The 22,727-nt window shown below is 38.7% G+C and overlaps 1 protein-coding gene across 3 annotated transcripts in view; it reads right to left on the reverse strand.

The window, feature by feature from the left end:
* Positions 1–22,727, reverse strand: part of Rip11 (Rab11 interacting protein) — a 302,722-nt gene that overhangs the window by 161,107 nt on the left and 118,888 nt on the right. For all 3 annotated transcript variants that reach the window (XR_010859090.2, XR_010859089.2, XM_067139175.2), the window contains exon 7: positions 11,908–12,062. Coding sequence is in view for 1 of the 3 variants with exons in the window: in XM_067139175.2 (XP_066995276.1) it covers positions 11,908–12,062 (155 nt within the window). In the remaining 2 variants the exon portion in view is untranslated. The remainder of the gene's footprint in view (positions 1–11,907; positions 12,063–22,727) is intronic.

Here is a 22,727-nt window from a genome sequence, read left to right on the forward strand (position 1 = left end):
CCTGCGGGTTCCAATCCAGTGCCTCTCTCTCAATGGCTTCATTCCCTTTCCTCAACGTATGCCCTATCCATTTCCGCCGCTTTATCTGTATGGCCATCTCGCTTTCACCCGTCCTTCTCCATAGTTCATGACTGGAGATTACTTCCGGCCAGTAGATGTTTAGAATCTTCCTTAAACAGCAGTTGACAAAGGTCTGCAACTTGGAGGTAATCACTTTAGCCACTTTCCAGGTCTCGAACCCATATAGTAGAACAGCCTTGACATTACTTCGGAAAATGCGAAATTTGGTCCTGATAGATATTTTGTTGTTCTTCCATATCGGATAGTGTCGAACAAAGGCACCATTTGCTTTTTGCATACACTGAGAGACATCCTGTACTGCTCCTCCATCTTTGGTAACTACACTACCCAAATAGGTGGAACTATCCACATCCCTTGAAGATGAACTCTACCTGAATTTCAGCATGGGATTGCAGTTCGTCATGTACAATTCCTCAATCAACATGATGAGTTAAACAGAGGAACCGATACCAGCAGCCTCAATATGAGGAGACACCAGCCTTGCGGTCAACAGTTGAGGACGATATCCCATCGCCCGAGAAGGAAGGAAAACTTAAATTGACAACTTTCATAATGGGTAGATTAGCTATCTGTTCTATGTAGTTGCAATGTAACTTTACTACTTCTGTGGTGGTTTAATAACTAATTACCTGCTCTCATTTATTTATCTTGGTGCTAAAACGTAGATCTTCATATGATAAATATTTCTTGATATGTGATGATAAATTTTCTCATACCATATGTTATGCACCACTGATAGGGACATCATCATCCGAGTCTAGGCTGGCATGCTCATAAAAATATATCGAGTAATTGGAATAGAATAATTCCAAAGGATATTTAATGCAATTGAAGTACCAAGACCCAGGGACTTACGAAGGCCAGAGCAGAAGGTGCAACGACAGAATGTTGAGGCTTTGTCAGGCATGGACAAAGGGGCTGTTAAAACTTTACGGTCCGGAGAGCGCTTCTTTGTAAACGCAGAGACAAAGGAGACAGCAGAGGGTGAGCTCGACCCAAGGAGACAATATTTTAGAAATCTGGTAGAAAACCTTTGCAGCCGAGAAAACGGGACGTCTTCAAAGGAGTGTAGTAACAGGAAGGATTTCTTTAAGAAAATTAAGATAGGAAGGAAGAATGATAGTAAAACTGCACTATGCGAAAAATTAAGCCATTTGATATACTTGCACCATGACGGACCAGAGGTGATAACACTGGAGAGATTTTTAAAAGAGAGAATCTTAGTATTCTTGGGGCATTCCATTCGTATTCGTACTGGCATTCTGAAAGTAGTCGCTTGGAAATGTTCAAATTAGAAGAGATGTATTTTCTTCTACTGTGTTTCTACAAATTTATTTTACACAGAAAGACCTGACTTTAGTGTATGGACATTTCATATTACTGATGGGCACATGAACAATCACAAATAGCCGCATCTTGTTTATGTTTCTTTACGGAGTTTTCATAAAATTAACCAATTGAACACCTTTTGTTGGTCAGTCATCCACATTGCAACAATTATACATTTACATAAATACTTTAAGAAAATTAAAATCGGCCTAAACACATTTTGCACACACAAATTCTCCTTTTCGTGCATGTTTTCCGCACACTTCTTTGAAGCACGTGATGCATCGCTAGACTTGTTGCCTTTACACAGACCAACTTTGCATTTCTTCCTCTTTTCAGATGGACAAGGTCCTACAACCTCCTCTTCTTGTTGTTGTCCTTGCTTGTTCCGACTTGTTAGTTCACTTGTCAGATCTTCCTACCCATTACTTGTTTATAAATGAACCAAGGATTTATAGCTGTTAGGCCTAGGATATTGTATTAGATATGCCTTGGCCACCTCCTGCATGCACCCTTGGAGGTATATTTACGAGATATTTGGCCACATCTACCCCATGATTCGTACCGCTGTAGAAAGTTACACTTTCTGGCTTGTTCCTTCATTCTGTGCTAAGAAGAAGGATGTTCTTGTTCTTCCCTTGGTACACTATCACGGTGCACTTGGTGATCCCAGTCTGCCGCAAGATGGATGTAGAGTATAACGGACTTCTTCACTTCAATAGGGATTTCATGACCAATAGGGTTGATTGTTCCCACCAATGATGTTTTTGTCTCGGAGCTTCTTAACAAATTAGAAGGATGTGAAGAAACTGTCTATCGTCATGTTTCTTCCTCGGTTAAGAAACCAAGAAACGTTTCATGAGGCGAAGCAGACATACTGAGCCCTTATTGAAGTGCTCATTTAATTAATCAGTCATTTATTAGAATGTACAGAGAATATTTAATTTTTATTAAATACTAGTAACTGGCAGGAAACATCTACATTCAGTAGCACATTTATTTATTTATTTATTTATTTATTTATTCACGAAGCACAAGATACAGCTACACTGAGCAAATTTCACTTGCACTGTCAACAGACTATTTAACAAACGTAAACTTTCATAATAAAATATAACAAACATAACAAAATATAACAAGATCAGGTACACATCCTGATAATAACTGTCCAAATCAAAAACCATGAGAATGTCCATGTTCATAGCCAAGTCGTCGTGGGTCAAGATGGCGGTATAATCCCTTCACATCAACTTACCTTTAAGATACTATTTACACACCTCTCGAATACACTTTTATTTGATGCTATATCAAGCTCTTGTCTCCTATTAATATTGTTAAAGAGTGTTGGGAGGCGGCTTAGGAAAGATCGTTGAAGTATTGAGTGCTGAGTGTGGGGAATGTGGAGAAGGTCTTTGGTTCTGGTGGAGCGGGAAGGAACGCGGAGAGAGAAGAGTGAGACAAGATGTTCCGAGCGGTAATGTCCATTTAAGATCTCGTGGAGGAAACTCAGGTCAGCTACCTGTCGCCTGATGTGCAGCGGTGACACATTAATTGCCATTAATACCTGCTGCGTAGACAGATTTCTGAGCTTGGGGTTTCTGTTCCTTACAATTGCAGCAAAGAAGGACACTGCTCTGTCTAACTGCTTAGTATTGGAGGGGGCGGCTGTTGTCCAAATCGGACAGCAGTAGTTTAAGAGAGGTTGAACGATCGTGAGGAAGAAGTGACGAAGAGCAATGGGGTCAGAAATTTCTGTGAAGCGATAGAGAATGCCTAGTAATTTCATAGCCTTGGTTGTATATGTTTCTATATGGGTCTTAAATTGTAATTTTGTATCGAATATTACACCTAGGTCACGCTGTTGCGTAACCACGGTGATGGGCTTGTCAAGTAGGTAATATGATGTCAGTAGAGGAGATTTACGTAGTGTTATGGTCATGTGGCTGCATTTTTGTGGATTGGGGATAAGTTTCCAAGTACGGCACCAGTTCAAGAGGGCATTAAGTGAGGCATGTAGCAGAGCTGCATCTGCTGGATTCCTGATCTCCCTAAATATCTTGCAGTCGTCAGCAAAGAGTAGGGTATTCGCTGTTTCGTTGAGTTTGGACGGTAGATCGTCCAAAAACAAAGAAAACAGCAAGGGGCCAAGAGTACTGCCTTGTGGGACACCGGAGGTGACTGGTAACCATGAGGATGAAGTGCCTGATATTACCACTCTCTGCCAACGGTTATGTAGGAAGCCAGCAAGAAGGGTCAGAAGACTGCCATGTATATTAAATCGTTTGGAGAGTTTATGGAGCAACAGAGTATGGTCTACAGAATCGAAAGCTTTCGAAATGTCTACGTAGCAGATATCCAGCTGTGATTTAGCTGCAATGGCGTGTGATGCAAAGCTATGCAGAGTGGCCAGGTTTGTTAGACAAGAGCCACCTGGTAGAAAACCATGCTGCTTGGTTGAGATATATGGCAAAGTGAATGCGAGGAGACGCTGGTGTATAATTTTTTCAAAGATAAAGGATAGTGTGGGGAGAGTAGAGATTGGTCGGTAAGATGAAACATTAAATTTGTTGCCTGATTTGAGAAGTGGAACAATATTTGCCTGTTTCCAGGTAATAGGAAAATAGCCCACGGCAAAACATCTGTTAAATAATTTAGAGAGAGGGACGCAAAGAGTGCTGGCAGTATTTTTTAGGAAAAGAGGACCTATAGTGTCGGCACTGGTAGCTTTGTTGGTACGAAGAGTTTGAAGAAGGTTATGAACTTCACTTGGTGTGGTAGTTATGCTTGATAGGGTTCTGTTTGAAGCTGTACCAACGGGAGGGAGTGGTTGGTTTTGTAAGGGAGGGGAGAAGTTGGAGAAGAATTTCGCAATTTCTGCAGGGAGCTTGGAGCTTGGGTTTGTTTGCACACCAGCTAAGTTTAGAAGGTGGAATTTCAACATGATGTACACAAAGCAGAACAGGGGAACAATAGAACTGCAATGGACAACATTTCGGAAGCCTGCGAGAGACGTTTGAAGTAAGCGTCAAGTAAGCGATGTGTTGAGCCAATGAAATGATAGAACCACAATCAATTTAGCTAGGCATTGGTCTATGTAGGTGATGGCCCCGATCGAGGATTCAATGGCGTCTAAGAGGACGAATTAATAAAAACGATGACCGCTTGGGCTAGCTAACCTATTATTCGGCGAGATAATGTGCAGGTAACATCATGAGAAGAAGTTCTCATTTACGCGAGTGATCGTATGGGGACTTGTATATTTTGTTGGAAGACGCTCAGTCCGCATTTAATCCAATCAAGTTTTCTAATACTGGGAGAATGGCATTTAACTTTTGATTTCCAGAGGGAGAGAACAGTTTCATTTAATCATTTGAAATGCATAGTAGCCTGCCTGTGCAAATAGTTTCCCGAGGGCATAAATTTTACAATTTCCAGTCCAGCTGATAAATGGGAAATATTTGACCTAGCTACGGGATTAGATAAGAGAAGTTGTTTCGCGACTGAATGGGAACTGGTTTCACGGTCAGTGGAAATTACCCCGGCTGTAGTATTCTAGTAACTGGCTGGTTTAATCTTAACCTAGTTTCTACACCGTGAACAAGGGGATATTTTAGACGACATACAGAAGCAGAAGCAGCGACGGAAAAGACATCACCTTGTCGCCGCCAGAATGGAGACCAAAGGAGTGATCCAAGTCTTTTCTGAAGGCATCATCATTGAGGTGGCTGGCTAAAACACAACAGGGGCTGGCTGTTTCCTGAAAGGCTGGCGACGATAAGTCAACGAAATAGATGAGTACAGAATTTTCAATGTAATTATGCGAGTGTGAACATGTTTTAATGTTGCAAAAGAGGATAGGTTAGTTTAAATATTTAATTACAGTAAATTTTGCTTTGTTTGGAAGGACTAGGTCCTATTTAAAGTAAATGATAGGAAGCTTGTTAATGTAAATATAATTGTAACATAAATGTGGACCCTTTGTATAAGGTCGCAGCTTGCTTTCATACATTTTATTCTGATTTATTTAGTTGAGTGGTTAGTGCCATTTCTTTTACGAGCCAGTTTCTTATTTTAGTCTCATATATATTTTTGATTTGTTTTTCTTCGATGTTTGAGACGCAGTGTACATCTCGGGGCTTAAATGTAAATAAGGATTCAAATTAAAGTCACGAAGGACTATATTAAAGTATTATTAATGGGCCGTCATGTTTTCTGGGATTTATTGCATGATGTGTGAATAAGAGTGTGCGAGTTGGTGGAGTTTGGATCCACAAATTTTGATAGCGTCATCTTCACGACTATTTTGTACATCAAGATCGTAAATTAGTAATTGATTCACGAGTTCCGCGAACGCAGTTTCATATTTCAAGTTCCGAATATTGGAACAAATTTCTGTAAAATTTATTATTTTATTATAATTATCAATGCGAGTTTCTCAAGTTGTAGGATCGAGATATTTCAGTAACGTTCCGATGTTCAGGCATGATCGACTGTCAATGTGGCAATTAGTTTCAGTTTATCATATTTATTACAGAGTTGGCCACTTTATTATTCATGTTTAACTTTGAGCGCGAGTGCTTTGATTTGTGACCAGCGGGGTCTTGATTTCTTTCATTCGAGCGTATGTTAGAAGATGTCATTTTATATACTTTTCCAGATACGGCAACTTCAGGACATGAGATGATATTTAGTGTGATTTGAGTAAGAGGACGCGTTCCTCACCTGAAAGGCCTGCATCTTCGTGTTTTTTGTGACTTGCCTCGGGTAGACTGTTGAGCAGCATGTGTAAAGGGTTGGACCCTGTGTTTTTGGTATTTGCTGCTTTATTTTGGGAGACGTGAATCTCCGCTCTGAGTCATTCCGCTGTGTGTTGGCGAGGGTGAAATGTTTGTCTACCGAGGAGAGTTTTATTTGAGCGGCCTACACTTCGTGTTGATTTTATTGGTTTTTGTCCATGTCACTACCTGTTGCAGTAGATAAGGTGTTTTATTATCATGACGTTTCGTTTGGTTTTTCTTTTATGATACAACCGCGCTGAGGAACATTTGTGTCATGTGAACTTTTTCAGGATACAACGTTAAATTATGTGTTGAAGGTTAAAGCCTACTCTGTTATTTTTTGTGAATTTGTGTAATGTAATTTATTTCAGGAACCTGCGTTGAATAAGACGTGTTGCTTAAAGTGTAATTTGCTTTCCCATATTTTCCATCGAGGCTTTGAGTGAAAGAGTTGAGTGAATGCCGTATGATTTCTTGGTGAGAAAAATATGACATGTTTTTGTGTCTTTGAATGTGCATATTTGCCATTTATGTGATTTTGATTTTGTGCTCATGATTCGGGGTGTATATATGTGCGTAGGATATTTTACCACTCAGCGTGTTATATTTGTACAGTTAGATTAGTTTTTGTCTCCCCTTTTTGCGCATTAAATCATGTCTTTTCTCAAGGTTTGGGACCCCCCCACAGCAATGTCAAGTGTGCAAGAAAGGGGAATGTACTCATCTACAGTTAAAAGTGTTAACAAAAAGTAAAGCCAGGAGCATGGTGCGAGCATGCACGCCCAAGTTGTAAAATTAATAAAACTTCAAGATTTGATTTGATATGTTAAGTATGTGTGTTGGAATACCTTGTGCATTTGTGATATATTTTTGATTCTCAAGATGGACTTTATCAAGCTGAAAGAAAATTGAGTCATGTAAATATTTGGATCATTTGATACCCTTTTGCTTTTTTTTTTTTTCATACTTTTTTGTTTATGAACAGATTTCCTCCAAAAAAGGATGTCAAGCTTCGCCTTACTTTATTTGTAGTTTTTCTTTTCTTTCTTTTTTTGCTAGGGGCTTTACGTCGCACCGACACCGATAGGTCTTATGGCGACGATGGGATAGGAAAGGCCTAGGAGTTGGAAGGAAGCGGCCGTGGCCTTAATTAAGGTACAGCCCCAGCATTTGCCTGGTGTGAAAATGGGAAACCACGGAAAACCATTTTCAGGGCTGCCGATAGTGGGATTCGAACCTACTATCTCCCGGATGCAAGCTCACAGCCGCGCGCCTCTACGCGCACGGCCAACTCGCCCGGTGTAGTTTTTCTAGTTGACCTCACCGTGTCCATATTTAGTTATATGTTCTCCATCACATCCAGGGTGTATGTATTTCAGGCCAATTTCTTAAAATCATAGTTCGAACTGAGCACCTCTGGGAGCGGCTGACTAGCCTGGGGGCAAGTTCAGTATTTAAAATTCTTTCAAGGTCCACCTATTCAATACAATGACGTTTTATTGTGATTCAATCACATGTCAAATGGTACTAGTTTCGGCATCTATGTGCCATCATCAGCCTTAAGTACAAAATAAACAATTATTTACATATTCTTAAAACATCTAAAAACATATTTTAACACATTATAAAATGCATTACTGTACTGATACATAAGATAAGTTAAATTTATGTTACAAGTGATTGCTGTGATATAAAATTCTTAAAATTCCGGCAGTTCGTTATACTGCCCAGTCTGCGTACATCCGAGAAAAGTGAATTTGTGCTGTTATATGCTGTCTATGTGAGTGGCACTTATTCACTTTATAGTAGGTGGTTCCGGGGAAGTTTATTTTGATTACGAAAGATTGTGATATAAATAAAGATGAATTCCCACTTCAATTTAAACCTGAAGGAGAAATTAGCCAAGTTAGACGTTGGAAGTAATGTATGGAAGTTACTAGAATCATTAGAATCATTGAATGATAATTGACTCACCTTGAGCAGCATGTTGAACGTGTTTGTTACACAGACGGAGCCGGACAATGTGTATGTGCAGCAGTAAAGGAGGCGAGGGGAAGGCAGGTGGCAGAGCACCTGCGGGGAAATGGAAGGATGGGGTAGTGGGGGTAATTGACGGGGGTGTGTATTGCGGATTACTTGGAAAATCAAACTGTTTTTTGATAATTTGGTATTTTTAAGCCAATTGATTAAAAGATCAAAAAGGATATTGGGCTTCTCGTAAATTTCGTTTAAATTATAATTGGGGTTGAAGTATTGATCGCAGTTAATATAACAACTTTCAATAATATTCATGATGGGTCCCTTATTTGCTGTTTGGAGTACTTCCATATCATGTTCAATGTCGGTAAATTTGTGATTAGTGACGTGCATATGTAGACCCATGGCGGAGAACTTATTGTGCCTCATCACTCTGACATGTTCTGAATATCTAATTACGAAGTTACGTCCTGTTTGATCCACATAAGTGCTGTTGCATTCATTATATTTTAGTCTATATATTCCAGATTTGGAGTAGATATTGGTGGTATTGATTGATGCAGAGCTGTGTAAAATTTCTGAGGTTCTATTGTTAGTTTTGAATAAAAGTCTTATATTGTATTTCCGGAACAGGTTGGTGATTTTGTGGACGTCGTTATTGTAAGTTAAGGTGGTTGAAATAGGAGTTATTTCTTTTTTTTTTTTTTTTGAGTTTGGTTTTACGTCGGTACCTGTATTTGTTTATTATTTGTTCTATAAACGGCCTGTTGTACCCATTGAACTTGGCAATTGCCCTAATGGCGTTAAGTTCATTATTAAGATCTTTCTTTGTCATGGGTATGGCAAAAGCTCGAAATACCATGCTATTGTATGCTGCACGTATGTGCATTAGGGGATGTATGGAATCTTTGTGGATTGTGTTAGCGGTTTGTGTATGTTTCCTGTATATTTTGTAAGACAAACCAGAGATATTTCTAATAATGGTTATATCTAGAAAATTGATTGCTTTATTGATTTCTGACTCTAGTGTAAATTTAATGTGTGGGTCAATACTATTCAAGTCTTGAAGAGTGGAGTCTGCTTTCTTGATTAATTCGTCCATGATGACGAATATGTCGTCCACATATCTGGCCCATTTGAGAATATTTGGAAAGTTGTTATTATTGACTTTTGCATGTTCTAAGTTATCTAAATGGATATTAGTCAAAATTCCTGATGAAGGTGATCCCATCGCCAATCCATTCTGTTGATATATATAATTTTGTTGAAAACAAAGAAGTTATTGTTGATGACCAGTTTTAGAAGCTGAATGAAATCTTGTATTTCTAGTTTACCAAGAGAACTATATTTACTTAAATTATTTTCAATGATTTTTTGAAGTTTAGAAATTGGTATGCTCGGATACATATTTTCTACATCAAAGGAATGGAGGGAGTGGTTAGGTTGTAGGTTAAATGCCTTTAATTTCTCAATCAGTTCGGTAGTGTTTTAAAAGGATTTGTTGGAGAGAAAGTGATAATTTTTGGTTAGGAAACTTTGAATGAATTGGGATGCTTTGTAGAGTGGACTGGGTCTATAGTTGATAATGGGTCAGATAGGAATATTAGGTTTGTGAGTTTTCGGAAAGGATTTGACTGTAGGAAGACCTGGATTTGTGGTTATTAGTTAAGATTTTTCATGGTCTATAAAAAGAAATTGTTAAGTTCTTCTAAGTTTGTTTTAGTTATCTCTGAATTTTTTGGGTAGGGTCTTTCTTGATTATTTTAAATGTGCTGCTATTGAAAAATTCTTTAGTTTTGGATACATAATCAGTTTTATTCATTAAGACAAAGAGAAAGGCCTATCAATATATGGGCCTAAAAATTAAAGTTGCCAAATTAGGCAAAGATATCAATTTCTTGAAGCAATGTATTACACATGATTTAACACCTAATTTTTTGAAAGGAACAATTAAAAAACATTGTTATGCACCACATTTGATCAAAACTCAGCAAAATACAAACAAAATTTGGCTGAAAAACAAAATTTACTTTTTACATAAGAAAAAAATCCTCCTTAAATAAAAATTGTATGAAACTCACCTTGAAGCATCTCATTTGCTTTCTAGAGCACAATGGAACATATTTCAAAGTCAAATTGACAACAAATTGTTTGATATTCTTTTACAAAAACAGCTTACTTTAGATAGAAAATTAAACATTAAAAAAAAAAGAAGAAGCAAATATTTTCACTTGAAAATGAACCCAATCAATAACTTAGCAATTAGTGAAAAAATCTTTAGGTTTGGTTGGCACCAAGTGTTGATGTTCATTCTGCCTACAGTCTAAATGGACACTAAATAAATGGAGATAAATTCATTACAAAACATACCTTAGAGATTAGTTCCATTTACTCAAGAGTTGTGTAAAAGAAAACAACACTTCATGATTCTGACAGACCAGATGCTACTCATGAAGTGCGAAGAGTGCAATAGCTCTGGACTAGACTGACAACCACTAATGTATAGCCAATGGTTCTTGGTGGATGGTTTATCAGAAGGAATCACAGAGGTATGAAGAAATCATTCTTATAATTTTCTTCTTCTTTCATTGTTTTTCCCACACACTGGAGGGGTCATGGTTATGATCTGTCGCACATGCAGACTTAGCCCAGTACTATAGTCAGATGCCCTTCCTGAAACCAATAGTGCGTGGGAGGATATATGCAATATGGAGTGTTTCTCTGGTGGTTGGTAGTGTGGTATGTGTTGTGTGCAAATGAAATTGTGTATATATTAAGACAATCACACCGAGCTCAATAGCTGCAGTCGCCTAAGTGCGGCCAGTATCCAGTATTCGGGAGATAGTAGGTTCGAACCCCACTGTCGGCAGCCCTGAAAATGGTTTTCCGTGGTTTCCCATTTTCACACCAGGCAAATGCTGGGGCTGTACCTTAATTAAGGCCACGGCCGCTTCCTTCCCACTCCTAGCCCCTTCCTGTCCCATCGTCGCCATAAGACCTATCTGTGTCGGTGTGACATAAAGCAACTAGCAAAAAAAGACAATCACAAACACTCCGCCCGAAGCTACGGGAATTAACTTTACGTGGCGAATATCACCAATTTGGCCAGGAATTGAACTCTGGACCTTATGATCCAAAGGCCACTAGGCTGACCATTCAACTATGGAGCAGGACAAAGATTTTTATCATTTTGGACACAAAAATGCAATAAAGCACTGTTCAGTAATGATCCAAATCATACACTGACATAATACATGCAAACAAAACGACGATGTCTGCAAGTGCAAACCATTTCAAACAATAAGGGGACTTCCATTTATGATGAAATAAAGGTACACAACAAGAATAATCTAAACACATACAACAGAGTGCATGCATTGGCTTGGAGCAGACAACATTTCTGTATGCATGAAGAAGAGAATAAGTCTGTCAGACTGTGCTGAGTAGTCAACATTCTACAGCATTCAAGCACCAAACTCAAAAGCCTGATAGGTTGCAAGACATGCTGCATTAATCTAGCTCAAATGATACTGATAGCCAGATATTGTCCAAGAGAACAAGAAAATAAGGGGAGTTTGAACATACAGAAAGATGGTGAATTGGGATTCTAAAAATTTCAGAATAAGAGGGGTGGTAAAAGTTTTGGTGGCAGCAGCCAACAGGGGATTTGATGGCATGTTCAGTTCAGTAGTGATAAAAACGTACGTGCCATGGTAATGGATGAACAGAAATGAAAGCTTACTGTGAATTCGTCATCATCTTCACTGATTACGCCAGGATCAGCATCTCCTGCAACTTGAGTTGACTGTCTATATGTATTATTGAAGCCAGAGTCAGTTATCTTCTCCAGCTTTTCATCTAAGACACCATCTTTACGGTTCTTAGACATTTTATGACCTGAAAAGAAAAGCCAGAGCTTAGTATGTTCTGGAATATTCTCAGAGGGCCAGTATAACAAATGTACTTTTGTGGCTAATATAACCCTTAAAAGGTTTGAGGAACTATACTGCTTAGCTTTCAAGAATGAGTCTGCTTATTCTAACATCAGATAGCTTGACCTTATGAAAATGAATGAACTTCAGTCCCATGGAGGGAATTAGATATGGGAACTTAGAATTTTCCATTCGGAATTGCTAGGCGGGCAATAATTCCATTGTGGAGATTTATCTCCCGTATGCAGTTATCAGACTGTGCCTCTTATAACGGGCTTCTGTAAGTTCACCTGCATACACCCCAGCGTCAGTGGGTAGGGTGTGACACATCCCACTCTGATGAGTCTAGTGTCAGACCTAAGACGAAATGCTGCTTAATAGAGCAAACACCGGAAAAGCCTTACATCTGATCTGTTTTTGACAAGCTCTATTGGTGAAAAATATCTAATTCCCTCCATAGGAACTTAGAATTTTACATACCACTTGGTCGAGCAGCTCGGTCTCCTTTACTCCAAGTCTTCCCAGCCCAAACTTTACAATATTTTTGTAAAGCTACTCTTTTGTCGGAAATCACCCAGAACAAATAGAGCTGCTTTTCTTTGGAGTTTTTCCAGATCTTGAATCAAGTAATCCTCGTGAGGGTCCCATACACTGGAACCATACTCTAGTTGGGGTTTTACCAAAGACTTATATGCACTCTCCTTTACATCCTTACTACACCACCTAACCACCCTCATAACCATATGCAGAGTTCTGTATCCTTTATTTACAATCCCATTTATGTGATGACCCCAATGAAGATCCTTCCTTATATTAACACCTAGGTATTGTAACATATTGTAAATTATTGTAAAATATTTCCAAGCTCCCGGCATGGTTTTGTCAGAAATGATAGTAGACAACCTCTTATTCTCAGCATTTAAGGACACTTTTATTCTCTGTCCCGCGTAGTAGGGAAAATAATACTAATCCACCAGCGGTAAAAGTTCATATAACCACACTTCAGCTGAAAATTGTAGTGTAGATACATGGTAGTGCAGATACAGTAGGCTATATTTAGATAGTGCCGTATCTTGCCTGCTATTTTTGTGTGTATCTATTAGAGCGTAGTACTAATAATAATTTGTCTAAGCATTTAGCTTTGTTGGTAATCTTTGAGTACAGTAGTTCTTGCAAATTTCATTTCTGATTGTGCTTAGTAGTGACATACAGTACCGGTATTATAATTAGGATACGTCTGAAAGTAGTTTAAAATTACTGTAGTGTACTGAACAGTAGTATACGAGTAGCCTAACATCCAATCAGAATTTAGTGTGCTTATTTTATTATTGTAAAATATTTGTGTAGTACAGGTGTAGTAGAGGTATCCGTAGAAACTCTTATTAAAATTCTGTTGTAATTAGGATAGGCTTAATTGCAGTTTGGAATTGTGTAGTTCTTGTGTATTCCTTTAGATATTCAGTAATTAACAGCAGTTTTTATCCTGTTAGGGGTTATAGGATAAAAAAATAGAGTAGTATTGTAGTGTAGTCGTATATTAATTACCTTAATGTTGTGCGATCTTGGAGTACTATCCCAGACAATATATCCCTCTGTTCATTTATTTTTTGCAAGTAAGTTATTTTATTTTCATTTTTTCCATAAAGAATGGCTAAGGAGCATGGGTGTATAAACTGTGGGGGTGGCGAGGCATTGAGGGGTATGAGGGAGGAGTTTGAGAGTTTGAGGGAGATAAATAGGATTCTCACAGAAGACAGGAAGGAAGATAGGACTCCCTCAAACAATGTACAGGTTACAGTAGGTGTACAAGAGGGAGGGGAAGGAAAGGGGGGAGTTGTAGAAGACAGGTGGTGTAATGTTCTAAGGGAAAGGAGATTGCAGGCTAAGGGCTCTAGTCAGGATCAGTATTCAGGACAGGTGTCTGTGCGAAATAGGTACGAGTCACTCCAGGTAAAACAACAGAGGTAAGATGAGGGACAGGGAACTGTTGTTGAGATGTGTGGAAGTAGCAGGAAGGGAAAAGGTAGGAAAGGGAAATGTAGAGTAGAGGATAGGAAAAGGCAGGTGGAACAGGGTCATGGGAAGGAGAAAGGGGAGGAGGAAGTAGCTTCTGCAGCTATCAGGAAAGATAGGGCTGACCAGGAGGGGAGGGGATCAAATGAGGTGGGTAGGGTTAAACACGTGGGGAAAGTGTGTGGAGGAAAGGGAACCAGGGTAGAATTTTATCCAGGAATTAGGTTGAGGCAGATGTTGAGGAAAGTAGACGAGAGGGAGGAGGGGAAGGAGAAGGTGGTAGTGTTTCACGTTGGTACCAACAACGTAAGGCAAACTGATATAAGTACCAACATAGTTGGAGATGTGTGGGATCTGATAAATGCAGCAAGGGTGAAGTTTAAGAAAGCGGAGATTGTTATTAGTGGAATACAGTGTAGGACGGATACGGACTGGAGGGTGATTGGGGAGTTAAAGGAGACTATGGAGTGGGTATGTGGGAAACTAGGAGTGAAATTTCTAGATCCTAATGGGTGGGTTGGAGAGAGGGATCTGCGCTCTGATGGCCTTCACTTAAGCCGCAGTGGTACGTATAAGTTAGGAAATTTGTTTGGAAGGGTAATAGGGAGGTACATTCAGGGAAACGGGGTGGCCTAGGGAGCAGTGATAAGGGAACAGGGAACTAGAAATCAAGTAGGGATGACATAAAATTGTTAGTGTTGAACTGTGGAAGTATTGTAAAGAAAGGAATAGAAGTGAGTAAGTTAATAGATATATATTTAACAGATATTGTAATAGGAGTTGAATCATGGCTGAGAAATGATGTAATGGATGCAGAAATTTTCTCACGGAACTGGAGTGTGTATCGTAGAGATAGGATAGGAATGGTGACAGGGGGAGAATTCATTCTGGTGAAAGAAGAATTTGTAAGCTACGAAAAAGTTAAAGATGAGACACATGAAATTCTAGGTGTAAGGCTCATTTCTAAAGATAATAAGCAACTTGATATATTTGGAGTGTACAGACTGGGAAAGGGTAGCACTGACACGGATTCAAAATTATTTGATAAGATAATTAGCTATGTAGGAAACGACAAGTAAAGAAATGTGATTGTAGCGGGAGATCTGAATTTACCAGACGTCAATTGGGAAGGAAATGCGAACGACAGGAAGCATGACCAACAAATGGCAAATAAGTTAATATGGGAAGGACAGCTGATTCAGAAAGTGATGGAACCAACCAGAGGGAAAAATATCCTGGATGTGGTGCTGATAAGACCAGATGAGCTCTTTAGAGAAACTGAAGTAATAAATGGTATTAGTGATCATGAAGCTGTTTTTGTCTTAGTTAAAAATAAATGTGATAGAAAGGAAGGTCTTAAAAGTAGGACTATTAGGGAGTACCATATGGCTCATAAAGCAGGCATGAGGCAGTTTCTAAAAAGTAACTATGATCGGTGGAAAACGGTAAATAAAAATGTAAACAGACTCTGGGATGGGTTTAAAGAAATTGTTGAGGAATGCGAAAACAGGTTTGTACCTTTAAGGGAGGTAAGAATGGTAAAGACCCACCTTATTATAATAGAGAAATAAAGGGACTAAGAAGGAGGTGCAGACTGCAAAGAAATAAATTAGAAATGGCTGTGGAAGTAAGGAGAAATTGAAGGAACTTACTAGAAAATTGAATCTAGCAAAGAAGGCAGCTAAGGATAACATGATGGCAAGCATAATTGGCAGTCATACAAATTTTAGTGAAAAATGGAAGGGTATGTATAGGTATTTTAAGGCAGAAACAGGTTCCAAGAAGGACATTCCAGGAATAATTAATGAACAAGGGGACGGTGTATGCGAGGATCTTTAAAAGGCAGAAGTATTCAGTGAGCAGTATGTAAAGATTGTTGGTTACAAGGATAATGTCCAGATAGAGGAGACTAAGGCTAAAGAAATATTAAAATTTACATATGATAACAATGACATCTACAATAAGATACAAAAGTTGAAAACTAGAAAAGCAGCTGGAATTGATAAGATTTCTAGGGATATACTAAAGACAATGGGTTGGGATATAGTACCATATCTGAAATACTTATTTGATTATTGTTTGGTCGGAGGAGCTATACCAGATGAATGGAGAGTTGCTATAGTAGCCCCTGTGTATAAAGGAAAGGGTGATAGACATAAAGCTGAAAATTACAGGCCAGTACGTTTGACATGCATTGTATGAAGCTTTGGGAAGGCACTCTTTGTGATTATATTAGACATGTTTATGAAATTAATAACTGGTTCAATAGAAGGCAGTTCGGTTTTAGGAAAGGTTACTCCACTGAAGCTCAACTTGTAGGATTCCAGCAAGATATAGCAGATATCTTGGATTCTGGAGGTCAAATGGACTGTATCGCGATTGACCTGTCTAAAGCATTTGATAGGGTGGATCATGGGAGACTACTGGCAAAAATGAGTGCAATTGGACTAGACAAAAGAGAGACTGAATGGGTTGCTATATTTCTAGAAAATAGATCTCAGAGGATTAGAGTAGGTGAAGCTTAATCTGACCCTGTAATAATTAGGAGGGGAATTCCTCAAGGCAGTATTATCGGCCCTTTATGTTTTCTTATATATATAAATGATATGAGTAAAGGAGTGGAATCAGAGGTAAGGCTTTTTGCGAATGATGTTATTCTCAATGGAGTAATAAATAAGTAACAAGATTGTGAGCAACTGCAACGTGACCTCGAAAATGTTGTGAGATGGACAGCAGGCAATGGTATGTTGATAAATGGGGTTAAAAGTCAGGTTGTGAGTTTCACAAATAGGAAACGTCCTCTCAGTTTTAATTACTGCGTTGATGGTGTGAAAGTTCCCTTTGGGGATCACTGTAAGTATCTAGGTGTTTGTATAAGGAAAGATCTTCATTGGGGTAATCACATAAATGGGATTGTAAATAAAGGGTACAGATCTCTGCACATGGTTATGAGGTGTTTAGGGGTTGTAGTAAGGATATAAAGGAGAGAGCATACAAGTCTCTGGTAAGACCGCAAATAGAGTATGGTTCCAGTGTATGGGACCCTCACCAGGATCACCCGATTCAAGAACTGGAAAAAATCCAAAGAAAAGCAGCTCGGTTTGTTCTGGGTGATTTCCGACAAAAGGGTAGCGTTACAAAAATGTTGCAAAGTTTGGGCTGGGAAGAACTGAGAGAAAGAAGGAGAGCTGCTCGACTAAGTGGTATGTTCCGAGCTGTCAGTGGAGAGATGGCGTGGAATGACATTAGTACACGAATAAGTTTGAGTGGCGTTTATAAAAATAGGAAAGATCACAATATGAATATAAAGTTGGAATTCAAGAGGACCAATGGGGGCAAATATTTGTTTATAGGAAGGGGAGTTAGGGATTGGAATAACTTACCAAGGGAGATGTTCAATAAATTTCCAATTTCTTTGAAATCATTTAGGAAAAGGCTAGGAAAACAACAGATAGGGAATCTGCCACCTGGGCGACTGCCCTAAATGCAGATGAGTATTGACTGATTGACAGAAATTTTACTAAATTTTGATGACAATACGTCATTTCTTGAAGCTGGAGCCTTCTTGCGTTTGACACTTTTCTGTTGTGAACAGGATATACACTAAAAACAGAAGGAAATTAGTTGGGGAGAATTCGCTTAATTGATATGCTTACACTGAAATCTGATAGCTTATCTGCATTTCTCTCTTAACCCGCACTCCGAAGGAAAATTATGGAAGGTCATATGTTCTTGCTTTTTTAGTGGTATCTAAAGTACATAGAGGTACACAACAGTGCACCATGCTTTTCAACCTGACGTACACTCACCGACAGAAACAATACGCACAATAAATTGCATAAAATCAACACAACATCACAATTACTCCACACATGACAATGTTAAAGTCCGCCAAGAGCAGAACAGAAACGTGACGCCTAGCAGCCAAACTGTGAATACGGTCGGGCCGTCTTTTCAGCGGTAAATTAGTAGCTATGTCCCGGCCTTGTGTATACAGTGATTCCCATAAGGAACTTTTACCATATCAACGCAGTAATTAAATCTGAGAGAACTTTTCCTATTTGTGAAACTCACAACTTGACTTTTAACCCCGTTTATCACCATATCATTGCCTGCTGTCCATCTCAAAACATTACTGAGGTCATTTTGCAGTTGCTCACAATCTTGTAACTTAATTATTAATCTATTCAGAATAACATCATCTGCAAAAAGCCTTATCTCTGATTCCACTTCTTTACTCATATCATCTATATATATAAAGTAACTTCACCTGACTGACAGATTCATCATCGCCGAGCCAAAACTACTGGACGTAAAGAAATGAAATTTTGGGGATACATTCATATTAAAATGTAGGTGCTCGCTAAGGAAGGATTGTTTTGGATATTCCGTCGCTAAGGGGGTGAAAAGGGGAGTGAAATTTTAAAATGAGTATCTATATCTCAAAACTTTTAAAGTTGATAGATGTAAAAATTGGTAATTAGAATCTCCTTTAAAAATAAAGAAACATCTATTTTTTGTTTTTGGAAAATCCCAATAGAAGGGGTGAAAAAGGGGTTGATTGCCTTTAATGAGGATACTTATATCTCAGAAACTGAAGATATTACAGACCTGAAAATAGGTATTTGGGATCTCTTTTAAAAATAAACAATTTTTTTGCTTTTGGAAAATCCAAATTGTGGGGGTGAAAAGGGGGTGGAATTTTAAAATGACTGTATCTATATCTCAAAACTTTAAAAGTTTGCACATGTCAAAATTGATATTTAGAATCACCTTTAAAAATAAAGGAACACGTATTTGTTTTTGGAAAATCCAATTAATTGCATTTAAACAGGAGTGACAAATTGGGGTGAATTTTTTGAAAGACTGTATCTACAGAATACCTGAGAAACGTAAAATGTTACAGACGTAAGAAGTGGTATTGGGAATCTCCTGTAAATGTAAAGAAACATAGGTGATTTGTTTTTGGAAATTCCACTTAAGAGGAACTAAAAGGGGGGGGTGAAATTTTTAAATGAGAATTTCTACAGTAAATCTAAAAAAAACTTAAAATGTTACAGAAGTGAAAAATGGTATTTTTTATCTTTATTAAAAATGAAACGTGCATTTTCAGTTTTCCGAAATACCACTTGGGTGGAGGGGGGGAAAGTGACTGAAAATGGTATTGAATTCTTTTACTTAGGCTACTGATATCTCAAAACTGAAGATGTTAGAGACGTGAAATTTGATATTTGGAATCTGCTTTAAAAGTAAAGAATCACGTATTCTCGGAAAATCCAATGAAGTGTGGAGGGAGGTGAAAGAATTGAAAAATTAACTGACTTAATTGTATGAGAATACTTACATCTAATAAAAACGAAAGTTGATACAGGCATGAAAATTGGTATTTGGATCTCCTTTAAAAACAAAGCAAAACCCGTTTTGAGCTGGGGTGGGGGGTGGAGGGATCCTCTTGGGTGGCGGGAGAGAAAAGGAGTTGAATTCCTTTCATGAGTACACGTAAAACAAAAACTGAAGAAGTTAGAGTCGTGATAATTGGTATTTAGAAGATCCTTTACTATTTAAAAAAAAAGTATTTTTTGACGGAAAATTAAGGTGGGGGAGGAGTGTGAAAGGAAGTGAAACGAAAGTTAATTATTTTTATGAGGATACTTATATCTCAAAATTGAAGGTAATAGCCGTGAACATTGGTGTTTTGAATCTCCTTTAAACATAAATAAACCCGCCTTCTTTTAATTATTTGTTGGTGGGGGAGTAAATAAACTTAACGGCAGTGGGGTATAAAAGGAGGCGAGACCAATTGATTTTACTGTTCTTTACTGTACTTATAAGGAGCCTCCGTTGCTCAGGCAGACGCGCGCCGGCCTCTCACAGCTGGGTTCCGTGGTTCAAATCCCGGTCACTCCATGTGACATTTGTGCTGGACAAAACGGAAGCGGGACAGATTTTTCTCCGGATACTCCGGTTTTCCCTGTCATCATTAATTCGAGCAACACTGTCCAATATAATTTCATTTCATTTGTCATTCATTATCCATTGCCCCAGAGAAGTGCGACAGGCTTCGGCAGCCGGCACAATTCCTATTGTCGCCGCTAGATGGGGGCTTTATTCATTCCATTCCTGACCCTGTCGAATGACTGGAAACAGGCTGTAGATTTTCGATGTTCTTATTCCGATAATAAACCGATCATTTTTAATCTCTCCTGGGTTCGTTTTCAAGAGCCATCTTTTTCTTCGGAGAACGTTCTTAGATTACAGTAGATTCTCCTGGCATCTAAATAAAAATTTAAACACCTTTGAAATAAATAATAGAAATGAGGTTGACCGTCCAATTGTTCTCCTCTATAATAAGGTCTTAATGCACGGAAGTATGTCATTCGTATCGCCAGAAATCCTGCACACTTGACTACGCGCGACAATGGTGCCGGTCATACTGTCATCAATGACAATGGCAGCAGATCTAATTTACTGCCAAGTAACGGTCATGCATCTTGCTGCGAGGTCCGGAACAACAATAATAATAATAATAATAATAATAATAATAATAATAATAATAATAATAATAATAATAATAATAATAATGTTCTGGACCGTCGTCAAAATGTGCGGACCACGCTGGAAACTTTTCCTGGCCGGGTAATGACTACGATTGCTGTCCGGCCACGGGTTCAGTACCGCCAAGGCACCCAAGATGGCACCATGCCGGATCTCCTCAAGGATTTGATCCATATTAAAATGCTTATAGAAAAGGAAGGCAAAGATTTAGGAACCCAACTGTCCGGGTGGAATACCTGGACCTAGCCCGGGAAGTACGAAATCGATTGCTGGAAAGAAAGATGGAAAAATTGGGAGGAACCTTGCCATAATCATTCAGAAAACGACTCAGATCGCGAATTTTGGCGGATTCTCTCAGAAAATGAGTTAGATCGTGAATTTTGGTGGATTATATTTAAAAGGTTAAGCATTCAATTATTAATTTCATTATAATACCGTAGCGAAGCACGGGTATCTTGCTAGTTTATATATATAAGAAAACAGAGGTCTAATAATACTGCCTTGAGGAATTCTCCTCTTAATTATTACAGGGTCAGTTAAAGATTCACCTACCCTAATTCTCTGAGTTCCATCTTCTAGAAATATAGCAATCTATTCAGTCAGTCAATCGCGATACAGTCCATTTGACCTCCTGAATCCAAGATATCTGCTATATCTTGCTGGAACTCTACAAATTGAGCTTCAGCGGAATAACCTTTCCTAAACCCGAACTGCATGTATCAAACCAATTATAAGTTTTGCAAACATGTCCAATATAATCAAAAAGAGTACTTTCCCAAAGCTTACATGCAATGTATGTCAAACTGACTGGCCTGTAATTTTCAGCTTTATGTTTATCATCCTTTCCTTTATACACAGGGGCTACTATACTATCATTCATGTTATTGAACCGGACTTTCTGGAAGAGGATCTTGTAGACGCCATTAAAAACCAGAACCTGTGCATAAAGCAGTGCCTACTAGATCGTACGCAAGTCTTGGAGAAAAGATATGTGAAGAAAGCTCGGAGCGGTGACAGCCAGTATGCAGTGATAGAAGTGACGCCTAAGATCTACCATGCCGTGATGAAAGAAGAGAAGCTATATTTTGGCTACCAAAGGTGCAATGTTAAAGAGTATTTCCCTGTCATACGTTGTCATTCATGTTGCGGTTATGGCCATTTTGCAGCAGACTGTAATTCGCAAAGATGCCCAATCTGTTCAGAGGAACATACTGTAGATGTATGCTGCCGAACAAGAACTGAATGTGCCAATTGCAAATCATATAACCAAAAAATGGGGAACAGGACATCTTTTCAAGCCATAGATACAAATCACACAGCAACATCCTCAGAATGTCCGGCCTATATTAGAATCTTAACCATAATTAAATCCAAGATTAATTATGGCTAAAATAACAGTATATCAATATAACTTACACAGATCTCTTATTCCTACACAAGAATTACTTATTGATGCCGGAAATCTATCAGATACACAGCACATCAAACTTTTGTGCATTCAAGAACCATACACTTGAAATAATGCTGTTAAGGGACTAGGCACAAATTTGAACATTCATTCTGCTGATCCATCGGAGCACAGAGTAAAAGCTGCAATAGCTACAAATTATCCCAATGTTTTGAAGTTGGTACAGTTCTGTTGCCATGACTGGCTTGTAGTGTGTGTGAGTTGGTGGAGCACAACCCTATATGTGTGTAATGTATACCTCGATCCAGATTGTGACTTTGACAATGCTTTGTGTAAATTGGATCTTATCTGTAAGTCACTAAACGGAAGTCAGTTACTGTTACTAGGGTATATAAATGCAAAACACCAAGCATGGGGGGGGGGGGGGGGGGGCCATTTTAGATGAAAAGGGAAAGAAGTTCTACAATTTTTGTTGTACACATGTCTTCATATACTAAATGACGGTACTACGCCAACCTACCTCCTCGTGTGTGCTTCTACAATTGTAGGGGGTTAACCTTGGTTACCCTCTTCAATTGAAGATCCTCTGCATGGTGAGGGGGACTAGTAGCTCCTTTCTTGCGATGCCGAATGGAGCCCTATTGGGTAACCATT

This window comes from Anabrus simplex, chromosome 2 (genome assembly GCF_040414725.1).
Source record: "Anabrus simplex isolate iqAnaSimp1 chromosome 2, ASM4041472v1, whole genome shotgun sequence".
NCBI lineage: Eukaryota > Metazoa > Arthropoda > Insecta > Orthoptera > Tettigoniidae > Anabrus > Anabrus simplex.